We start from the raw sequence: 23,156 nt of genomic DNA, 5'->3' as shown, positions 1-23,156 counted from the left end.
GTGTGTGTGTGTGTGTGTGTGTGTGTGTGTGTGTGTGTGTGTGTTTAGTCTCTAAGTTGTGTCTGATTCTTTTGTGACCCTATGAACCATAGCCTTCCAGGCTCCTCTGTCCATGGGATTTTCCAGGCAAGACTACTACCGGCTTGCCATTTCCTTTCCCAGGGTATCTTCCCTACCCAGGGATCAAATCCACATCTCTTTGTGTTTCCTGCATTGGCAGGTGGATTCTTTTACCACTGAGGTACCAGGCTGGTGAAGTCAAGTTCCTCCACTCCATGAGCCCAATTGGACTTCCAGAGATAGCTCCCCTGCTCATTTCATCTGCTTTGCCTCAAGCTCATAGCTCAGACGCGATTGATATACTCTTACTTTCTCATAAATCCCTCTCATGTTCCCTTTACTGCCCTATCCTCATTCCTCAGATAGCACAGGCTCACACATCCATGCCATCACCGCCACATTTGATCATTCCAACTGGAGGGTGTCCATTAAGGTATCAAGCCTTTTGCCCAGTTAATCCTATTACCGCCTGTTGTGGGTTTGAATTGTGTTCTCCAAGAAGATACGTGCAAGTCCTAAACCCCAGTATTTTAGAATGTGACCTGATTTGGAACTAGGGTTGTTGGGAGCATAATTATTCATATTAGGTCAGAGCATAATTATTCATATTAGGTCAGAATGAAGCAGGATGCACCCTTAATCCAAGATGACTGGTATCCTTATAAGAAGAAGAGAAGAGACACAGAGACACCTAGACAGAATTCCATGAGACTACAGAGACAGAGACTGGAATGATGTATCTAGAAGCCAAAGAATGTCAAGGATTGTTGACAACAGCCAAAAGCTGGGAAAGAAGCAAGGGATAGTTTTTCCCTCAATGCCTCCAGAAGGAACCAACCCTGCTGACTCCTGGATTTTGAACTTCTAGCCTCTAAAGCAATGAGAGAATACATTTATGTTATTGCAAGCTGCCGAGCTTGTGGTCACTTGTTAAGGCAGCTATAAGAAGGCAGGATACTCAGCTTCATCAAAATCAGTGCTGGTCTGGGAGCTCAGACCAGTCACGAGTGTGGCTGGGATTTGTTTAAAAGGACAAGACCCAGCGGGGACCCCTTAGCTTTGGCCTACTTTCTAGTCTGGGTGTAGTGAGCACATTGAAGACTGTAATCTTTTCTTCCTGTACCTTAAATATAAAAAGGTCTTTGTTTTTCCTTAACTCGCAGTCTGCCTCTCCACTTCTCCCTCCCAGCCTGCCCCCCCCAACCCCCAGCATCTGTCTGGTAGTGTGTTGAGAGCAACATCTCCCCGCGTGGACGTTCTGACTCACTCCTTTTCAATAACACCCTCTTCCTTGATAAATCAATACCCTGACCAAAGGGATGATGCATTTAGGTCATTAAACAAAGTATCTAGAAGAAATAAGATACAGCTTCATTTACAAGGTATTTTTTTGCTTTTGCTCTTATTTACCTGGAAAATGTAGTTAAAGTACAACTTCTAAAAAACCGACTAATGAGAAAACTGATTAGACAGAGCTGTGATGGTTAAGCAAGGAAGCCAAAAAAGGGTGAAGAAGGAGCTCTCCTGGGAAGACAGGGATTGTCTTGGGCAAATCACATCCCCACTCTGAACTTCACTTGTCTCAGGGTAAGTGATGGAATAGAGATTCTGTTTTCTGAATCTCTGCTCTCAGTTCTATTGCTCCCTTGTCTTAAAAACAAAACTGAAGAAACAAACCATACTCCAATAAAAATTAAAATGATTTAAAAAAAGAAGAAAAAGAATGAGGAGACTTCCCTGGTAGTCCAGTGGCTAAAACTCCATGCTTCCAAGGCAGGGGCCAGGGTTCAGTCCCTGGTTGGGAACTAGATCCCCCATGTAGCAACTAAGAGTTTACATACTGTATCTAAAGATCCTGTGTGCCACAACTGAGACCTGATACAGCCAAATTAATGTATGTATGCATATATATGCATATATATATGTATATAATGAATAATTTAAAAGAGAAAGAAAGGAAAACAATATGCAAAACCCTCAGTCTTCAGGTTTCCTTCTTTTCAGAATTTGTTCATTAAGGACATGACCATCTTTGGATGATGAGGTTTGTCATTTCTGAGGCATGCTACGGACGTTAACCTACTATGCCTGCTCACCAGAGGTACCGATAAACTACAAATGGCATTGTCACCAGTAAACCAAGGCACAGGCATTTTCAGGTGATGACAGTTTAAGAACGGTTGGAGGCAAAATCTATTAGGTAAAGAAAGTTGAATGCAGATTTCCATGTCCAGTCCTTTTAATTTGCTCTCTTGTGTTTGTCTCTCTCCTCTTCCTCATATACTTTCTCTGTAAAATGTATTTATTCAATTTTTATGGAAAAATGATCAAATGAAGATAAGCAAAAAGAAAAAAAAATAAGAAACATGCATAATCTCACCACTAAAGAAATACTTTTAGCAGTTTGGTATTTGCTTTTGGATGTAGCTTGGTGCATGTGTGTGTGTACTTGTATGTCTGTGAGAGAGGGAACTACAACTTCCAAATTAACTTTGCAAAGAAATGCAAGAATTTGTATGAACTTTTATAAACCCTTAGTTTCAGAGCACAGCTTCTTTCTAGTTAGAATATATTCAGAAAGTGAATAATATATTTTAATCAGTGCTAACAGCCCCATATTTATGGAGTCTCTGAGAAAAGCCATTTATAATGTTGCACATTTATAAAGAGACCACGTGACCATCTATGGACAGGTCATGCATAGTTTGGGATAACCAAAATTGGTGGACAAATGCCCTAGTCTCTGCTATACAAGCAAGACTCACAGGAGCTTTTGGTTCCATCATTGATGGATGTTTATTGAACATCAAAAGTATGTTTCGGGCTGGCCAAAAAAGTTCATTGGGTTTTCTGTAACATCTTACCCGAGTGAAATATCTGGCTAACTCGATACAATCTCATGGTCTACATTGGGGAATGACCAAAAAAAGCCTGAAAAAAACTTATAGTGGAAGTTTAAGAGAAATAAGTTCTGGAATTCACTTCTTTTAAACTAAAATCTAATGCTAAAATTAATATATAAAATAGAAAAGCAGACTGTTCTAGAGGATGCAGAGGTAAAGGCCTGGAGATCCATCCATAATTTTTTCCCAAGCAGCCCCTAAGGAAAACCAACAGGTCCAGAAGATGCATGAAAGCCTAGATGCGATTATGAGTGAGTGTGGTCGGTCATGGTGAGGAAACCACAGCAAATAGGCCCTCTGTGTGCTGAGCGCTCTTACTGGGGTTTTTCCTCTATCAATTGATCTAATCCTCACAACAAGCTGGCTTTGTTGTTACAAGCATTCCTATTTGATGGCTAAGGATATGAGGTTTGGAAAGATAAAATGACTAACCCAACATCTCATAGGTATATTTGGCAGGCCTGAGACTCAGATGCGACTTCAGCCACCCCCACCATCCTCCACCTCCACCATGACAACTCTCACACCTAATAGAATGCAAGAGTTAAGTACTACACAAGGGAAGCAGTAGAATTACAGCCAGTGGTCTGGGCATAACAAATTCTGAGTCTATCCATTGGAGTACGACACAAAAGAGATGCATCTTCCAGGTAGAATATAGTGAACTGAAACTGATATATGCTGACAAATACACTGTGTGTGAGGAATCCTGAGTATGAAGGCTCTTATTTTTTAGAAAATCTACCTAGAGGGGAGGATGATTTGATTTAGAGTTAAAGTAATGCTTGGTAGCCTCAGAGGATCTCCCTCTCAAATACTTCTTTTTTTTTTTTTTTAATTTTTTTTATTAGTTGGAGGCTAATTACTTCACAACATTTCAGTGGGTTTTGTCATACATTGATATGAATCAGCCATAGATTTACACTTATTCCCCATCCCGATCCCCCCTCCCATCTCCCTCTCCACCCGATTCCTCTGGGTCTTCCCAGTGCACCAGGCCCAAGCACTTGTCTCATGCATCCCACCTGGGCTGGTGATCTGTTTCACCATAGATAGTATACATGCTGTTCTTTTGAAACATCCCACCCTCACCTTCTCCCACAGAGTTCAAAAGTCTGTTCTGTATTTCTGTGTCTCTTTTTCTGTTTTGCATATAGGGTTATCGTTACCATCTTTCTAAATTCCATATATATGTGTTAGTATGCTGTAATGTTCTTTATCTTTCTGGCTTACTTCACTCTGTATAAGGGGCTCCAGTTTCATCCATCTCATTAGGACTGGTTCAAATGAATTCTTTTTGACGGCTGAGTAAAATTCCATGGTGTATATGTACCACAGCTTCCTTATCCATTCATCTGCTGATGGGCATCTAGGTTGCTTCCATGTCCTGGCTATTATAAACAGTGCTGCGATGAACATTGGGGTGCACGTGTCTCTTTCAGATCTGGTTTCCTCAGTGTGTATGCCCAGAAGTGGTATTGCTGGGTCATATGGCAGTTCTATTTCCAGTTTTTTAAGGAATCTCCACACTGTTTTCCATAGTGGCTGTACTAGTTTGCATTCCCACCAACAGTGTAAGAGGGTTCCCTTTTCTCCACAGCCTCTCCAGCATTTATTGCTTGTAGACTTTTGGATAGCAGCCATCCTGACTGGTGTGTAATGGTACCTCATTGTGGTTTTGATTTGCATTTCTCTAATAATGAGTGATGTTGAGCACCTTTTCATGTGTTTGTTAGCCATCTGTATGTCTTCTTTGGAGAAATGTCTGTTTTCAAATACTTCTTAATTACTGTGTTGTCTTAACTTATATCCACAGCTTTCTGATACTACTCCCACCAGGAGGAGACCTTAACTCCACATCCCCCTGAAGTTACAAGATGTGGGTAGTAAGTTAAATATCATAACAGGGAACTGAATTAAGCTGTTCTGACAATTAAAGCAAAACATGAAATATATTAGATTTCACTGTTGTCATTCCCTGACAAGAGAAAACCAAATCATTCCTTTGCAGAAGCAAAAACAATTTTTGTTTGTTTGTTTGTTTCTGTTACTACCTTTAAGGTAGTAACAATCATGGAGGTCTTTTATTATTTCACTGGTGACCAAACAGGAAACTTTCTAAAAGGCAGAGAGACTGTCCAAATAGAGGATCCTTGTGCAGCTCTTTATAAAAGGTCTTCATGTTTACAATCAAACTGTAAATCGATGAAGGCATTCCTGCAAGGGCGGAGATAATGTGGACAGACTCGTTTGTTTTATGACTCTTCTGCATTGATTCTGAGAAAATTGCCTTGAAGAATCGAAAAGAATGAATAGCTAAGCACCACTTTTATCACACCTCTCTCTTACTAAAAAGGTTTCAATTATTCTCTATTTCCTACAGGTTTTTAAAACTAAATATCCTATAGTAAAAGAGCTGTACCTCAGAGACTCATTAGAGAATCCCATCATAAACTATTTGCACTCCAACATTTGCCAAAGGTTTGTGTATTACTGACTTTGGCTGTTGACAAGTATCTAGTGGATTTGTTAAGGAAGGGGTGGAAAGAGGCTCAGCTGGACTGGACTATGACAGGATAATGAGTCGGTTTGCTACTGGGGGTCTTCTCAGCACCAGGGGATGTGTTATCCTGGAAAGGAAATGAATAAATGTACAGTTACTGGGGGGCAAGGGGGAAGGGATATATTGGAAGACTGGGACTGACATATACACACAATTGTATATAAAAGATAATAAGGAGCTACTGTATAGCACAGGGAACTCTACTCAACACACTATAATGGCCTATATAGGGAAAGAAGCTTAAAAAGAGTGGACATATGTTTATGTATAACACACTCAATTTATTGTACACCTGAAACTAGCAGAACATTGTAAATCAACTATCTCTCACATAACAGTCGCATCCAACTCTTCGCGATCCCAGAGGTTGTAGCCCACCAAGCTTCTCTGTTTTTTAAAAAACTAAAGGTGTGAAAAGGATGATGGACATTATATAACTTCCTTTAGCTATTAAAAAAGTACTTAATGGGTATCTACCAATGTTCCAGTTTCTTGGGATGCATCAATAAACAAAATAGATGCACCCACACAAAGACTGTACCCTTTGATATTTATATTCCAATGGAGAGAGAGACAGACAGTAAGCAGTTAGATGAATAAGTAAGTTTCATCATATATTAGAAGACAATGGGATAAAAGGGAAGGTGTTAGTCACTCAGTTGTGTCTAACTCTTTGTGACCCCATGGACTATAGCCCTCCAGGCTCCTCTATCCATGGAATTCTCCAGGCAAGAATACTGGAGTGGATAGCCATTCTCTTCTCCAGGGGATCTTTCCAATCCAGGAATCAAACCTGGATCTCCTGCATTACAGGCAGATTATTTACAAGCTAAGCCACCAAGGAAGCAGTAAGTATTATGAAAAAAAGAAAAAATAAAAATAGAGGCACATAGGAAGATTGGGAATATAGGAGTGGGAGTCTCCAGGCAAGAATACTGGAGTGGGTTGCCATTTCCTTCTCCAGGGGCTCTTCCCAACCCAGGGATCGATCCCGGATCTCCCACACTGCAGGCAGACTCTACCATCTGTGCCACCAGGGGCTCCTGGAAATACAGGCAGGCAGGTTATAATTTGACATGAGTGGTCAGGGCAGCCTTGCTACAAAAGTGGACGCTGAGGAAAGCTTAAAGGAGGTAGGATGAAGCAGTTAGTCATGGAGATATATGGGAGAAAGCTCTCATCAACGAGAGGGAAAGGCCAGAGCTGCAGCACCACTAGGAAGGGAGTGAGCTGGGGTGGAGGAGGAGGGGATATGAGGTCAGGGGATGCTGGGGGTCTCACAGACTACTGTTGAAGTCTTGGAAGCCACAGGATTTTTCTGAGTAAAGGGATGATTTGCCCTGACTTAAATCTTAAAAGGGATTCTCTGACTGGGGCGAGGGGAGAAGTAGGAAGCCTAGTTTATGAAAGAAGACTCATGGAGTCATGGATTTAAAAGAGGTCAAGTGCCAAGGACTGGTTTGTGAATGACCTTATGTGAGCTGGCCAAAGAAGCTATCACAGCCTGGAGGTGATGAGAGGAAGGCTCGTCCTAGTTTCCCTGGTTGCATGCTTCTTAGGTGGGCTTTATCAGTGATAAAGAATCTGCCTGCTAAGGCAGGAGATACAAGAGATGCGGGTTTGATCTCTGGGTTGGGAAAATCCCCTGGAGGAGGGCATGGCACCCACTCCAGTATTCTTGCCTGGGAAATCCCATGGGCAGAGGAGAATGGCAGGCCACAGTCCATGAGGTCACAAAGAATCAGACACAACTGAGACCCGGCATAGCATAGTGTAGGTGGGTAAGCTACACTAAAAAGCAATTCCTGGATATCTTGATAACCATGATGCTGGCTGGCTTTCTTGCCCACTAGGCCTCAGTCCTGTGTTATTTTCACTTTCTTTCAAGATGTGCTAGTCTTCAAAATCTTTTTGGTGGCTTATTTCTCAGGGTAGAGACACCCCTAGGGGCTTCTGTCATTTGAAAATGGGGCTGGGAAAAGGGAGCAGTAAGACATTTCTCTGAACAAATCCAGTCTGTTTCCTGGATTCTTTTAAAGTGATTTCCAACACTGTCATACTGGGAAGAGGTCTACCCTCTTATCAGTTAAAGAGGGACTAAAAAGATTCAAACTCACTCATCCCCAGACAGGCCTTTAGAGCAACACTGTCCAGAAGAAATATAATGCAGCCACTTTAAATAGGTTAGTATCCATATTTTAAAATGTAAACAGAAAGAGGCAAAATTCATTTCAATAATATATTTTCTTCCACCCAGTATATCTAAAATAGTATTTCAATATGGAGATTGTTAAGAGATATTTTAAATGCTTTTTTTATGCTTAAGTCTTTAAAATCTGGTGTAGTTTATGTATTTTACACTTTCAGCAGATCTCAATTCAGACAAGCCCATTTCCAGCGCTCTGTGGGTGGCTAATGTGACTGGATAGCACAGTTCTAGAACTACAGAGCCTAAGATGCCTGTATTTCTCTAGGTCAGTTAGTTTTGTTTACAACTGTTTGGTGCATCTTGCTGTTACAGAGTCCAAGCTCACTCTACTTCTGCATGACAAGGTGTTGAGGCAGAAAATAATGACTTCATTTGGAAAGCCAGCAGATCAAGAAGATGGCAGACTCATGTCTCAAAATAGCCATTTTATTGGGTCTGGATGGCAGGTTCTTTTATAGAACAGAGAGGGGGAGGAGTTGAGAAAGTAAAGTAAAAATGTCATATGTCTTGCCAATATCTCCTGGAACAGCCAGCCTTAGAGAGGGGATGTGTTCATTTCTTCCTTCCTGTAGCTATCCACAGATGAACAGGGTCAGGCTGTTTCCCTGAACAAAGGTGCTTTGGTTCAGCATTCAGGCTGAGGGTCAGAGTTCCCAAAGGCAGGCCATTTTGTATAGACAATATCCTTTTAGTGAACAAAAACAAGGGGAAGCAAAGATTAAAGTAAAAGAAACAGATCCAACCTGGAGTCAGATTTTGCTCTTCCCTATAGCATAGTGACCCCCAGGACTTGGACTATCAAATTGGAATTTGGTCATATACGGTAGAAGAAAGGTAGAAGAACCTTGATCATATCCCATCCCCAACTGCAGTTTGTCTCCTACTCTCATATGTAAATGAGAAAGAGCTTTGTACACAGGGAAGCATTTTGCCCAAGCTTATTACTATCATAACCACTGCTGGCTCTATCTTTAGACTGTACACACTGTTCCCACCAGAACATACTTGAAGAGTGAAATAGTACTCAATAAACAAAAATTCTTCTGTGACAAGGGTGATGGGCTTCTTGAGGGGTTTAACCCCAGGAAGACACGAAACTCCAACACGAGGCAAACAGATCTTTATTTGAACCAGGTTTTCTCTAATCGTTACTGTCAGGGTAATTTATGGCCAAACTTTGGTGCATTTTTCACCAAGGCAATTTTTTACCAGGCCATGTCAAGGGTCTCCATAGTGCCCATGGTCATGGCTGGGGGAAGTCACTGCAGCGAAAACAGCCAACAGAGCAAGAACTCAGGCTCCAGAAGACTGCACTTGGCAAGTTGCAGTCTGAGTGGATGAAAGGCAGCTGAGAGGTGTGTCTGCCTGGCTTAAAGAAGACCTTTTACTTCTTTCTAAAGTCAAAGTCAGGCTGTCGAATAAATCCAGGAACAAAATGCTAAAATGACTAAATAGGTCAAATCAATAAGAAGGATGGGGAAGCAATAGAAGAAAGAATTAAGGAGATATACAGGTATTTTACTGGGCTGTGTGCATCTTGAGGACTGGGTCTATTTTGTCACCCACCCCATCCCCCACTTTATTGAGTGAATGAATGATGTAACTTATACATTTTCTTACTCTGTGACCAAGACAACAATTGATTCAAACTCTTGTGCCTTACACAAAGCCATGCAGAATTCTAAAGATTGTAAAGTTGGACCAGATGACCTTTAAAGTCTTTATGAAACTCTATGACTCTAATTTGACCAAAAATGAGTTAATGAGCATTAAATACCATAGGCCTAAAAAACACTAGCTTTAACTGAGTTTTAGGGAAGATACTAGAAATTATACTTGTCACATTTTTCTTGGCCCATTTTAGCCCAGGAGCTGAATCCAAACTAGTATAAATATGAAGCTCTACTGACTAAGGAGGGTTTTTTGTGTAGCTATTGTTGGTAGAATATGCACTAGATGAGGAATCCCATGATGTTAGACACTAGCCTTGCGTTCTTGTGTCCTGGTCAGTCACTAAGAACTCTGTGGGCCTGGCATTCACAACTGGAATAGATGACCTGCCAAAAACTATGAGCTCTGACTTTTATATGAGCTTAAGCAGAGAAGCTGCCCAGGGTCATCTCTTTACCCAAGGTCTGTGGGAAATAGTTTTAGGTCCCATAATTCCTCAGGCATTACATAAGATGCCTTGTTCTTTCCAGCTTCTTCAGGCCCAATGTAAATATACAAAATGATTCATATTTGCAGCAGTGAAGGAAATCCAGGACATTCTGGCAAACTCAGGAGAGAAAACATTGGTTTGAAAAGTGAGCAGTTGACAGGCTCAGGGGCACAGTCCCAAAAGTAAGTGGGGGGTGTGAGGGGTTATTTACCTCTAATCTGTCTCTCCTTCACTTAATCCACCTTACTGCAAGAGTAATTGCCCTGAAATCAAAGTCAAATCGAGTCATTCCCTAGTTCACAACCCTAAATGGTTCAACACCTGCAAAATGAAGAATAAACACCTTTTTGAGGGATTTTAGACTGTCGCCCTCTGACCCTAAGCCATCATTTCAACCTCATATCATGTTGCATCCCTCTGTGCTCTCTGGGTGATACCGCAGACCACTGGGCATCTCATCATTCCTTGAAATCTATATGTGTTCCATCCCACCACATCTGTATCTGAGTTACAATGCCCTCACTTGCCTTTCTGATCTACAAAAATTTTTCTACACTCTTCAAAGACCCACTCAAATAACTCCCCCAGTATCTATAGTCCACCAAGCATTCTTGTCCCTTATTAACATCTGCTTATATCTTATTATTGATTTAATGTAATTATGCCTCTGATTAGAATTCTCTGTATAAATATCTGCTCCTCCCTTCTCTGTAACTTTATTTTGGATGACATGGATCATGTCCTCTTAATTTTTGTTTTTCCACAACTCTTATTATTTGATTTTAATTACTGTAGGTGGTAAGATAATGTTTTGTCAGATAAAAGAATGAGGAGCTGACATATCTCTCACTTGAGTTAGCATTCCACCTGACATGGGTGGGATAGGATTTGTGACAAATGCCACACAGCTTGAATAACAGGGGACTGTGTGGAAGAAGGTATCTAAGGCAGAAAGAGACTCAAAAGACAAACTGGGATGCTGGCTGGGGAGGCAATGTGCCCAGGAGTTAGGGGTAGAGGCTGTGGATGCTTCTACAATATCTGTTCTCCCCTTCTGTTGTGGTAGTAGAACACCCAAGTTTTAGCTGAGCTCATGGCTGTCCAGCTGAAGAGTACATTATTTCATCATTCTTGAAACCCGGTGTCAAAACATTAACCCAAGAAATGTAAGTGAAAGACATATGAGCAACATCAGATGTGTGCCTTTAAAATGAAAGGAATATTCTTTATGTCCTCTTTTCCCCCCTTCCCATGTATATGGAATTAGAGAGAGTGGCAACGTACACTTGATCATGAGAATGAGGGCCACTTCACAGGGCTTGATAGTACTGAGTGTTACATCTGCAGCCTCCCTATCTCACTATGTGGGCAGCCTCCTCCTTCAAGTCACTCAAGGTATGCATGCATGCTCTATCATGCCCCACTCTTTGCACTCCCATGGACTATAGCCCGCCAGGTTCCTCTCTCCATAGGATTTCCCAATCTAGCCTGCTGGAGTGGGTTGCCATTTCCTTCTCCAGGGGATCTTTCCGACCCAGGGATTGAACCTGTGTCTTTTATATATCCTGCATTGGCAGGTGAATTCTTTACCACTGCACCACATGGGAAGCCCCTGTTGTTACTCAGGTAAAGTTATCTTTGATTTCTCATTCTGTCCGAGAAAAATATCCAATACCTGCTTTGCATTCTTGAAAGCACTTAACATGTGTGTTGAACTTCTAGTTCTTTATCTCCCTGTACTGTCTGCCTAAACTGGGAATTGGGGGTTTTATCCACCAGCTCCCATAATCTGTTAGCTGAAGTTTGCATCCATGGGTGATAATTCTTTGCACACTTCTGAGCTGTTTGTAGGCCAAGATATATCCAGGGACAGGAAACAAAGATGCCAGGTACACTTCTGAGATGAAATGCTGTCAGTGCCACGAGACAGAAGCCCTCGAGGAGCAGCCCAACTCCAAGGTGTGGTTGAGAGCTGTGAGGGGGCACCAGAGGCTTCTGACACACATCATGTTTCCCAGTCTCCCCCACAGATGTACAACCTTTATGAGAAAAGGGACTCTGTCTCTAGTACTCTATTCTTAGGACACAGAGCAGTGCCTGGCCTTAGTGGGAACTCAGCACACGTCAGTTGAATGAATGAACTAAATTCCTTAGCCTTTTTTTGGTCTCTTTCCTCACCTGTAAAAGGGGAGTGATGATCCATTTGGTTTTGCAAGGTTCTTATGAGGGTCAAATCAACCATGCAAGATGCTTGGCACAGAAAAAGACCACAGTAAATTGTAAGCTATTATGAAGTAGCTGCATGCAGGCTTTGTCTAGTTGTGGCGAGCAGGAGCTACTCTTTGTTGCAGTGCTTGGGCTTCCCATGGTAGTCGCTTCTCTCGTTGAGGAGCATGGGCTCTAGGCACATGGGCTTCAGTAGATGCAGCACGTGGACTCAGAAGTTACAGCATGTGGGTTCAGTAGTCATGGTGCATGGTCTTCGTTGCTCCACAGCACGTGGGAGCTTCCTGGACCAGGGATTGAACCTGTGTCCCCTGCACTGGCAGGCAGATTCTTAACCCCTGGACCACCAGGGAAGTCCCTGGGCATTACCGATTTTGCCACTATAAATAATACTGCAGTGAATATCTTTACCCATAAAATGTGACTTACTTGATTATTTCTGTATGATAAAATCCTTTGGCTCTTTTCATGATGCCTCCAGACCCACCTTCCTTCTCAAGTTACTGACTTCCTGGGTCACTGCTCAGACTGCTCAGTGCAGAGTTCCAGGGTAAAGGAAAGGACAAGATTTTCAGGTCATGTCTAGGCAAAATGTTTTTCTATTTTCAACAGTCCTCTAGACCAACATATGCATTTCATGGGAAATATAATTAACACATAATTTGCTAGACTGAATTAAAATATGATTTGTGATTAAAGAGTTTAGTATCTCTTAAAAGATTATTTAATTAGAGATTTTCTTTAAGTTGCATTTCTTCCCAAAACTATCCCTCTCTAATGTAAAATCCCTCATTGGAGAGAGTCCTTTGAGGTAGGGCAGCCTTGCAGTGTGATGGAAGGGCATGCATCCTGGTTTCAGACACACACTATGAACTGTGTGACCTCAATCACGTTGTGTAGCTTCTCCAAGCCTCTATTATTTTCCATTTGTAAATTGACAGTTCTGCTTTTTGTTACAACGTGTAGATAACATGGTGTTTATGAAAACATTTCTACTGGGCCTGGCATATGGTAGGTACACAATAAAAATTTCCTCACCTTTTTTCTTTTTTCTTTTTTTTATTTTTGATTCTCAAGACCTACTCAAGGCATGATCGTTGCAGTGACTTTTTTTTTTTTAACTGATTATCGATTTATTAAAAAGGTTGATTTAGGTATCAGCAATGGTGACTTCCACCTCGACTCCTGGCTCAATACTGATGGAAGTGATCTGCTTGACAATTTCAGAAGGGCTGTGCAGGTCAATGAGTCGCTTGTGGATCCTCATTTGGAATCGATCCCAAGTCTTAGAACCTTCTCCACAAGGAGTTTTCCCTGTAGTTATTCTCAGAGGCTTGGTAGGCATCCGAACTGGTCCTTTCACTTTGAGATTCTTTTCCTTCGCGCCTCTGATCAGGTCAGCACACACCTTCTCCAGAGACTTCACGTTGCGGCTGTTGAGGGTGATCCTAATCCGGTGAATGGCCACCTCTGGCTCCACGGGAGTCTTGCCGGCGTCTTTAAAGGCCATGGAAGCAGCGCGGCTTCCTGGCCGACTTGCTCCTCGGCGAGAGCGAACAGCAGAGAGTCAGGAACAAGAGCCGGCGGCGCTGGGCTCCGCGGCAGCGGCGACCGCCTCTTCCTCAAAGAGCCACTGCAGTGACTTTGAATGACAGTGTTCATATTATAGTTCTCAGTAAGCATGTATCTTCTTGAGGACACATCCAGCAATCAATAACATTGGCTGGAAATGAGTGTTTTTCCACGACACCAAAACCAAATTTTGGAAAATTCTTTCAGGTAAGGCTTCTCTTTGGAAAATTCCAATTCCCTTATTTGCAGCAGCCAAGTGCTATTTACCCCAGGACCCAACACCTTTCAATTTGTTATTTTCAATGTTAATAAATGATTTAGTTCATTTCCTGTTTTCCTCTGCTCACCAACCTGCCAGCAGCAGTCACACGCCAATCTTAAAATAACTGCACTGGCAGACAATGGATTCAAATTCTTAGTAGGAGACCTGTAGCTGTGTTACCCGGTCAACCCAGCTGGAGAGATGCAGGCATGACTTCTGACATCCAGCTGTGTGCTTTGGTGAATGCAAGTGAAGAATAAGTTTAGGAAGGCTTGGAAGGAAGAGTGTCGTAAGACTTGAAAAGATGTGTTGATGGTTGGTGAGGACCAAAGACTGTGTCTTGATTGCTCTGGTCATATTCTCTGGAGTACCCAGTAAACAACAAGCACACAGTAGCAATGAGTAAGTAGACCTGAGCGGATGCCAATAGGGGAGCTGGTGTTCCCTGTCTCCAAATTTAATCCTGTTCTAATTTTTTTTTTCTCAAGTTTCTTCCAATGTTTTTAGTCATTTTCATCATTTGGGGTTTCTTTGCTCCTCTTTGCCAAATTTCTCTTTGTATTGCTCACCATACCAATACCTAGTAGAGAGGCTAGCCCCTCCTAGAGAATTTAGCAAATGTCTGTGGAATGAACAAAAGGCAGAGATCTTTTGCATAAGATACTGGAAGCTGGACTTTAAATGTTTGTAAGAGAGAGAGATTGAGATAAAGATGAAATGCATGCCTTTGTGCATGGATACTTATATGTGATTGTAAAGTTCTCCCCACAAGTGGTTACCAGATCACACTGTGGGGTACTGAGATGTACACTTGTTCTTCAGGGCTTTCTGATGTTTTAATTAAAACTCTAAGCAGCATTCAAATCTGGTTTCTCAACAGCGATTTTGATGACTTGGGCTGTGCTTTTTTCATCCTTATTGCTTTCAGATATACATAAATCTTTCTTCCCTCTCCATTTTTTTCCATGTGTGTGAAATGTGATACTTTTCAGTATTCTTGGGTTTTTCTTGGAATCCAGATTTTTCACTTCCTCCACATCTGCTGTGAAACCAAATATTGATTAATGTGACCTATAAACCTAACCGGTTAAGGGGGCCAATGATCAGTTCCTATTCTTGAATTTTAAAAAGAATATCTATCATTTATTCCAATCTCTCTCTTAATTGTGTAGGTTTTTTTTTTTTTTTCGGTTTCTGAAAAGATTAAAGGAAGATAACACCAGCAGTATAGTTCTCAATCACATCTGAGGTTTAAATTCCAAGTCTTTCGACTAACCCTGAACATATCATTATTAACTTCAATATAGAAATGTTTCTAACTTCGTTTATATAAAAATTACAGTGTAATGTGAATTATACAAACCTAAACATCTCCAGAAAGTAGTTCCTATTGCTTTGAAAGGCTCATAAATGTAACAAAGAATTTAGCAATAAAATAGAGTCATCACTCAGTGATTCTTCAGGATAAATATCTACCTAAAGATTTTTAAAAAGTTGTAACCTTCAAGGGTCTGAAATTTGGTGAAAAGGATGCTTGCTTGATGACTGGGAGAGTGACTCTTGAGTTATAGTATTACTTTTACCCAAATAGAGTAGGATATGCATATAGTTCTCATGATTCAAAATCCCAAGAAGTGCTATTTACATAGAATACAAGGAGATCAAACCAGTCAAAATCAACTCTGAATGTTCACTGGAAGGACTGATGCTGAAGCTAAAGCTCCAATACTTTGGCTACCTGATATGAACTCATGAAAAAGACCCTGATGGTGGGAAAGATTAAAGGCAAAAGAAGAAGGTGATGGCAGAGGATAAGATGGTTCAATAGCATCACTGACTCAATGGACATGAATATAAGCAAACTCTGGGAGATAGTGGAGAACAGGGGAGACTGACATGCTGCAGTCGATGGGGTTGCAAAGAGTCGAACATGACTTAGTGACTCAACAACAACAACAAGACCAGGACCCTCTGTAGTTTGTGCAAAAAGAAGACCTGAATATATATATATATATATATATATATATATATATATATATATATATATATATATATGCAAAAGAGCAGAGTCTTCCTAAAAGTAGCTGCCTCCTTAGAAAGTCTTAATCCAAAATAATTGCCTTGTTTAAAACTTTGAAATTACCTTAAAGGTCTGTGTTACATTCTTTGGAATGTCCTTAATAGTGGCAAATAATCCTTTGATGGGAGATTTGACATTTGGAACCAACATTAAAAATCTTTAGGTACCAAACACATAAAAAGAGTAGAACAACCTAGGAAATGTCTTTCTTTTTTTTTTTTTGGTTAAAAAAAGAAATAATTCTGAGGTATTTGGATTAATTTTTCCATGTGCCTGAAGTGAAAAAGCTTTTCCCAAGGAGGTAAGAGAAGGTTAGGTGCCAAAGAAGCCTCAACCGAATAAACATGTGGCCTCCTGATGACGTAATTTCGAGGGAAGCAATGTTAATTTGGCTATTTTTGTATTTTTCCCAAGTCTTATTTTGTTAATATTACCTCCAAAATCTAGTTGGATGCTTATATTGGCACCTCAGTCTTCTCATGGAAAACACGAGAATATAGGAGGCTGTTTCTGAGACTGTGTACATTAAAAGACAGAGATTGCTCAGAGATTTCAAATAACAATTTAGATGGAGAAAGGTCTCAGAAAAAAACCTCTGTCTTGAGCCAAAAACTTGATCCTCTATCCTGACCCCATTATGAATTCATCAACACTAAGCGGTCTACATTCTGTATCACCATTTTGCAGAAAGGGTGGTGAGAGAGAACAATTTATAAGCTAACAGGATTCCCAAGAAAGCTGCACTTCACCTGTTGACTATAGGTCAGTCATTCTGCACAAGATTTCCAATCATGGACAAAATAACCAAGCCACCAACATCTTCTTCTTGATCCTTTTGGTTTGGTAATGAAACCAAGGGAGTGTGAGGCTGAACCTGTTGGACTTCCCTGAGAATCAGGAAACCACCCTTGTCTTTAGAAGCTGCTGCTGCTGCTAAGTCGCTTCAGTCGTGTCCGACTCTGTGCGACCCCATAGACGGCAGCCCACCAGGCTCCCCCGTCCCTGGGATTCTCCAGGCAAGAACACTGGAGTGAGTTGCCATCTCCTTCTCCAATGCAGGAAAGTGAAAAGTGAAAGTGAAGTCGCTCAGTCGTGTCTGTCTTTAGAAGGCAACACCACAAACTCAGCAGATATAATCAGTCTTTGCCCATGGCGAGATGACTTGTACCAAATGAGAAGTCTCCCTATTTCCTCTTTACTTCTATTGAAAGTCAAATCTATTAAGGTTAGTCTGAGCCCAGGTTTGTTGGGGGGAGGGTGTACATGTGTCTGCCTTGTGTTGGTCTTCTGTTGTCCTGGTGCTCCCAGGATCATGGCGGGAAGTGTTGAGTGACCCCTTTTATGTCTAGACAGATACTCATAATGAAATAGATGTCTGGCTCTTGAAGCTAACTTCTTAGTCTGGAGGTATTTTGGTTTACAAAGGCCCGGATAAGAATGATGACATTGTCTTGGGTGAAGCCACAGAGACCAAGAGGAAAAATGAGCAGGCATGAGGAGAGGGGCCATTCACCTAAGGCAGAATACTGACAATAATAGGAATCCCATGTGTTCAGTCATATGGACCGAAAAGTAGTCATCTAGTCCGACTTTCCCAGACATCCAAATAACCTGCCTTGATCTTCCTAATGCTCCCAAATGGTTGCAGGTTTTCTTAATGGTTTGTTTTCCTTTGGCATTCTCAGGACCCTTGATTTTAGCAGAAGCTAGAGCAAGCCTCTAGGGGTTCACATTACACAGCATCCATGACCATTTTATGAATTTCATCATAAGCAAAGCCAGTTGGACAAAGAATGAGCTCTTACTTTCCCCTCCATTTCCCCCCTTCCTAATTTTCCGTACTGTGGAATGACGTTTGAAAGGATTTTCTCTTGACTTCTATTAATAAAAGTTCATCATTCCTTGCTTAGCCAAATCTAATGTTTCTGCATTACCTAGAAATTATGGTGTGATAGATGAGAATAAGTTAAAATAGAGTAAGATGAAATGGAAGTACTTTCTAAAAACTCTTTTTTTTTTTTTTTTTACCCTTTTTAAGCTTTACCGTCATCTGCCTGCCAGGTGGAACCTATTTGGATAATATAGCACAGATGTACCTTGTTGTACCCAACAGATGAATTCCTGAAAAGCTGCATTTGATAGAATTTTTATAAATTGAATCACATTTTCCTGTAGACTCATCTTATAGTAACAGAAGCCATTATCCACATTTGACTGATCTTCAATTGGCAGAGGCCTCTCACTCTTGAGCTTCAAGTTTCTCAGCCAAATCTCTATGTCAAACAGTTAATGATCTGGAAATAATAAGCACTTATGTGAGCTCGGGGAGCACTATACTTAAAGGAAATTTGATTGTATTCCTCTGAAAGTAAAGAATCTTTACTGTGTAATGTGACTTTTCATTCATGGAATCTTAGACTATCAGGAACATTAGAGACAATGTAGTCCAAACCTCTCTTTTTTTTCCAGATGAGGAAACTGAAGCCCTGGGTGTTCATTCACCTGTGATGGTGTAAAACAGTCATATGACATAAAGGAGAGAACACTGATGTTGAGGTTGGCAGCTTTGAACTCAAATATTCTTTTCCCAGCACACAAACTATTTGGTTTGGGGCAAGCTATCAGAACTTTCTGAGTCCAATTTCCTCATCTTTAGAACAAGGATAGTGTTACCCACTTTGCAGGATTTTTGTAAAAATTAAATAAGATATGAGAAGTGGTAACACATTGCCTAGAATATAATAAGGGTTGGGTGTTTGTCTTCTCAATTTCTCTTTTTAGGATTTTTCAAATGACATATTTTGTTTACTTATTATTTTTTAATATGTATTTATTCAATGGACATGAGTTTGAGCAAACTCCAGGAGGTGGTGAAGGACAGGGAAGCCTGGCATGCTGCAATCCATGGGGTCCCAAAGAATTGGATATGACTGAGTGATTGAAAAACAACATGTATTTTTTAATTTATTTTACTTATTTGGCTGTGGCACACAGGATCTTTGATCTTGGCATTATGTGACAGGATCTTTAGTTGCAGCTTGCAGAACCGTTTTTAGGTGCAGTATGTGAACTCTTAGTTGTGACATGTGGAATTCTAGTTTCCTAACCGGGGATTGAACACCAGCCCCCTGCATTGGAAACACAGAGTCTTAGCCACTGGACCACCGGGGAAGTCCCAGCATGTGTTTTAAAAATGCAATTACTCTAAAAATTGCAAAGATAATGATGCTTGTCACTGAAATTTTTAGGAAGTCAGAGACTTAGAATGAAAAACAAATGGTCTCTTCTTATCCTCCCACATTCTGAGCCCCTTTTCTCAAACCTCTTTCTAAAGGAAAGCACCATTAACAGTTTTATTCCCTTTGTATTTTTCCAGAATTTTTTCTTCACCATCTTTTTAGGTGAAACACATCTTGTACCAAACACATCCTGTACCAATAACCTATGTGCAAGTGTGTGTGTGAAGTTGCTTCAGTAATGTCCGACCATTTGCAACCCTATAGATTGTAGCCTGCCAGGTTCCTCTGTCCTTGGGATTTCCGAGCAAAAACACTGGAGTGAGTTGCCATACCCTTCTCCAGGGGTTTTCCTGACCCAGGGATCTAAACCTTGTTTCTTAAGTCTCCTGCATTGGCGTTTCTTTACCACTAGCGCTACTTGGGAAGATACCCCAATATCCTTATAAGGACCTTCAAAAAGTCTTTGTTATCAGTTTGTTATTGCCATAAAAACACTGTATAACAGAATGGTTACCAAGCCTCGATGGCATACAACCACTAGTACTTATTTCTCACTCGTACATTGGAGAGTCAGCTGGATGGCTCTGCGTGATGTCAACTGTGTTTCTAGGTTTGCAAGTTCTGGTTCAGTTCTGCTCCACAAATAAGGTTTGGCTCCAAGTTCAGTTCAATTATGCTGCATGTGTTTCTCTTTCTTCTGGGACCATCAGGGCACATGGAGCATGTTCTTTTCATGGCAGACGTTGGAGGCTCCCGGAGAGATGAGTGGAACCAAGCGATATCTCTTGAGGATAAAACTTGCAGTGGACTCACTGTCACCCTGAGCCAAATTCCATTCCTCAAAGCAAGTCACATGGCCCAGCCCACCAAAAGTGGAGTAGGGAAGTAAATCCATCTTGGCAGAAGAGGAACTGCCAAGTCACAAGGCAAATGGCATGTCTAGAAGGCAGAGTGAACACGTGGGATCAATAATGGAATTCCCTATAGTCATAGCAAGGGCAAACCCACTTGAAAGTTGAACATGCCCCCTTAGCCAGCCTATAAACTCCTGATGGGCAAAAACCATGATTGATTTGTTCTTTGCTCTATTTCCAACATCAAATTTTGAGATTGGAAAAGAAAAAAAAAATCATTCAGTAATTCTTTGTTGAATGAATACTGAGAATCCTGGTCCAGAAATAGTAACCCTAAATGTTTCCTGTGTATGTTTGCGAAGCTGCCTCTTTTCCTCTGGAGCTCAACATGCGTTCACCAGAATGTGAAGCTGGCAGCCAATATTCAGAGCAGGCCAGAGGTTCTAGAGTTGGCCCTTTGTCAGAGAGCGGTAATTTTTATGCCAGTGTAAACCTTTGCTTAATTGCTCCGGCCCGGCCATCTGAGAATGACAAGCCCATCAATGACATGTGGAAATATAGAATGCACTCACAGCTTGCCTTTAAATGTCAGCAACGTAGCTGAGGGGTTGGCCTGAAATTTAGATATGGTTGCCAACCCAATCGTCCTTTATAATTTGTTGTGTTAATAGATAGAGATGGTAAAGGGAATATTTGGGGGTCACCTGAAAAGCACCCAGCCCACTGAGGCTGTAGAAGGGGCTTGTTACTGAGCAGAGGAGGGGAGGCTGGGTGAGAGCCTGGAAGCTGGTGCCTGGCCTCTAGCGCAATTGCTGGGACCCCAGGGAACCACCTTGATGGCCCTTGATTACCCCTCTCCCAACCCCCTCAGGTTTACCTCCAGGCCATCCATCCCCTTTGTGAACTTTTAGTGCTATCACTGAGATAATCACAGTGTAATTATACAATTAGCCTAATTGTTGGTAATTGTCAGCACTGTATCATTTTGAAACCTAGCCTCCAACACTGTGGCCCAATTTGGAGGCAAGAGACACCCACAGATGCAAAGCAGCCACTTGATCCTTCTTTCCATTTGGGGATTTTTTTTTTTTTCCCCTTTCAAGGTGCCAGAAAGGAAGAACAGGCCTCTTTTATAAATCCATTGTCTGCAAAACAAGGACCCTGACAAACATGTTTGCAGAAAATCAAGGGCTTTGTAAAAAGCCATGTGTTTTGGCACTAGAAGTCCAAACCATGTGCCAGGGGAATGCTGGAACCAGCGAAGGTTTTCCTTCCTACACTGAGCAGCGAGAGGGTCAAATTGCAGCCTTGCGACTGACTCCCTCCCTGGGGCGTTCCATTGAGGGTGGTTCTGAACTGAAGTGTTGTCTCTGCCATCCTTCACACCAACTAATCAGCATGACTGAGGGTGATGGGAAGACCTCTCCTCTCTCAGAACTCTCTGGGATCACCCTACCCACAAATGCCATTGTCTGGGCCTCATAGTGATCATAATAGCCAGCATGTGTTCAGCATTTAAAATCTGCCACTCCAGGCACTGCGCTGAACATTAACATAATATATTATCATACTGAACCATGAAACTCCCACAAAGGGGTAGTTACTATTGTTATCCCCATTTTACAGATGAGAAAGCTGAGTCTCCCTCCAAAAAGTTTAGCAAGTGGACCCAAGTCCCATAGCCAGTGAGTAGCTTCATGGCCATTTGAATCTACATTCTCTTGAGCCTGGGGTCCTGTGCACACCACTCCTTTGGAATGAGGGGTTATCTGTTAATGTGCATTTAATTTTAATATTTACTCATATGCCTGCTTTCACTGGTTGCTCACTGGGTTGGTAGGGATTAAGTAAGAACCCAAGTGAGTGGGGGCAAGGCACACACTGTTGAAAGGATGTAAAGTTGCAGGTGAGGAAAGGATGAAGACAGCGTGTTGAAGGTAATGAAAGATTAAAAAAACCAGTTGTATCAGCAGCCAGACCAGGCGTTGTATGTACCAGATAGAGACATAAACTTCACCAGAATGTCAGCTTCACTGAGTAGCATGCTTCTGTCTCTATCACCAACTCTCATACAAGTCCTGGCATTTTCATTACATGTTCTCATTTACATTATGGTAGTGTCCAAGAGAGGCTCAATAGATACTCGTTGAACAAATGAAACTCCTGGGGAAAGGGTGAGACACAAACTCAAATGCCTACAGGGTCCCAGTGCTTATGAAGATAAATGATGCTGGCTAGATTAAAAATAAATACCCAAGCAAATAGCACAAAAGTGGCAAATGCTAGTAGAGACGAAGGTTCTGAGAGTCTGTCAGTGACTTCCGAAAGTCACAAACCTAATGAACAGCAGAACTATTAATAGCACCCAGGTCTCCTGACTTTCTGTTCAGTATTTTTTCCATGACCACTGCTACTCAGGCTCATGGATATGGATTTCTTGCATCCACTGTCACAGATTTATTGAATCCGTTGCTCTCATTTTACAGTGGAGAAACCAAGGCCCAGAAAAGAAAGGTTATTTGCCCGGATCATATGGTAAGTAAGTGACACAGCCAGCTATCATGGCTATTAACCCAAGGCTCTTTCACCTGTTCTGTGGGGCCTCATATGTGCCCAGGAAGTACCCTGGCTTTGTGGACAGCTAGAACACTGAGAGTTCATTGGGCTGTTCTCCTACCTGAAAATAAGGACACATTTTGAATTTCAATTGGGGAAGCAAAACCCTGTTGAAACACAAACTAAATTTACATTAAAGATAGTTCCTCATAGCATCAGAGAATATTAGATCTGGAAGGGCCTTTAGAGAGCAAAGGATTCTCTACCCTTATTTACAGATGAGGAAACTAAGGCACAGAGAGATTAATGAGGAATATTTTTGTTATTTACATTATGGTCATGTCTGCTTCCCTGGTGGCTCAGATGGTGAAGAATCTGCCTGTGATGCAGGAGACCTGGGTTCAATTCCTGGGTCAGGAAGAGCCTCTGGAAAAGGAAATGGCAATCCACTCCAGTATTCTTCCCTGGAGA

The 23,156-nt window shown here is 41.5% G+C and overlaps 1 protein-coding gene and 1 long non-coding RNA gene across 2 annotated transcripts; one reads left to right on the top strand and one right to left on the bottom strand.

The window, feature by feature from the left end:
- Positions 1 to 1,161: 1,161 nt before the first annotated feature.
- On the bottom strand, positions 1,162 to 13,632 carry LOC122705891 (40S ribosomal protein S20-like). Its single transcript, XM_043921199.1, has 2 exons — positions 13,230 to 13,632; positions 1,162 to 1,173 (listed from the first exon to the last, which is right to left on the bottom strand). Exon 1 carries the CDS (start codon positions 13,630 to 13,632, stop codon positions 13,273 to 13,275), a length of 360 nt encoding a protein of 119 aa, XP_043777134.1. The 3' UTR covers positions 1,162 to 1,173; positions 13,230 to 13,272.
- On the top strand, positions 9,441 to 13,642 carry LOC122706006. Its single transcript, XR_006344310.1, has 3 exons — positions 9,441 to 9,452; positions 11,979 to 11,989; positions 13,540 to 13,642. It is a non-coding gene; the product is annotated as an uncharacterized LOC122706006 (long non-coding RNA).
- The last annotated feature ends 9,514 nt before the right edge of the window (positions 13,643 to 23,156 follow it).

Source organism: Cervus elaphus, chromosome 1 (assembly GCF_910594005.1).
Source record: "Cervus elaphus chromosome 1, mCerEla1.1, whole genome shotgun sequence".
Classification (NCBI taxonomy): domain Eukaryota; kingdom Metazoa; phylum Chordata; class Mammalia; order Artiodactyla; family Cervidae; genus Cervus; species Cervus elaphus.
Note: the sequence above shows the minus strand (reverse complement) of the source record. Positions and strands in the feature narration are given on the sequence as shown.

Coding starts and splice junctions, on each gene's coding strand:
- LOC122705891 (XM_043921199.1), bottom strand. CDS start 13,632: ATGGCCTTTAAAGACGCCGGCAAGACTCCCGTGGAGCCAGAGGTGGCC.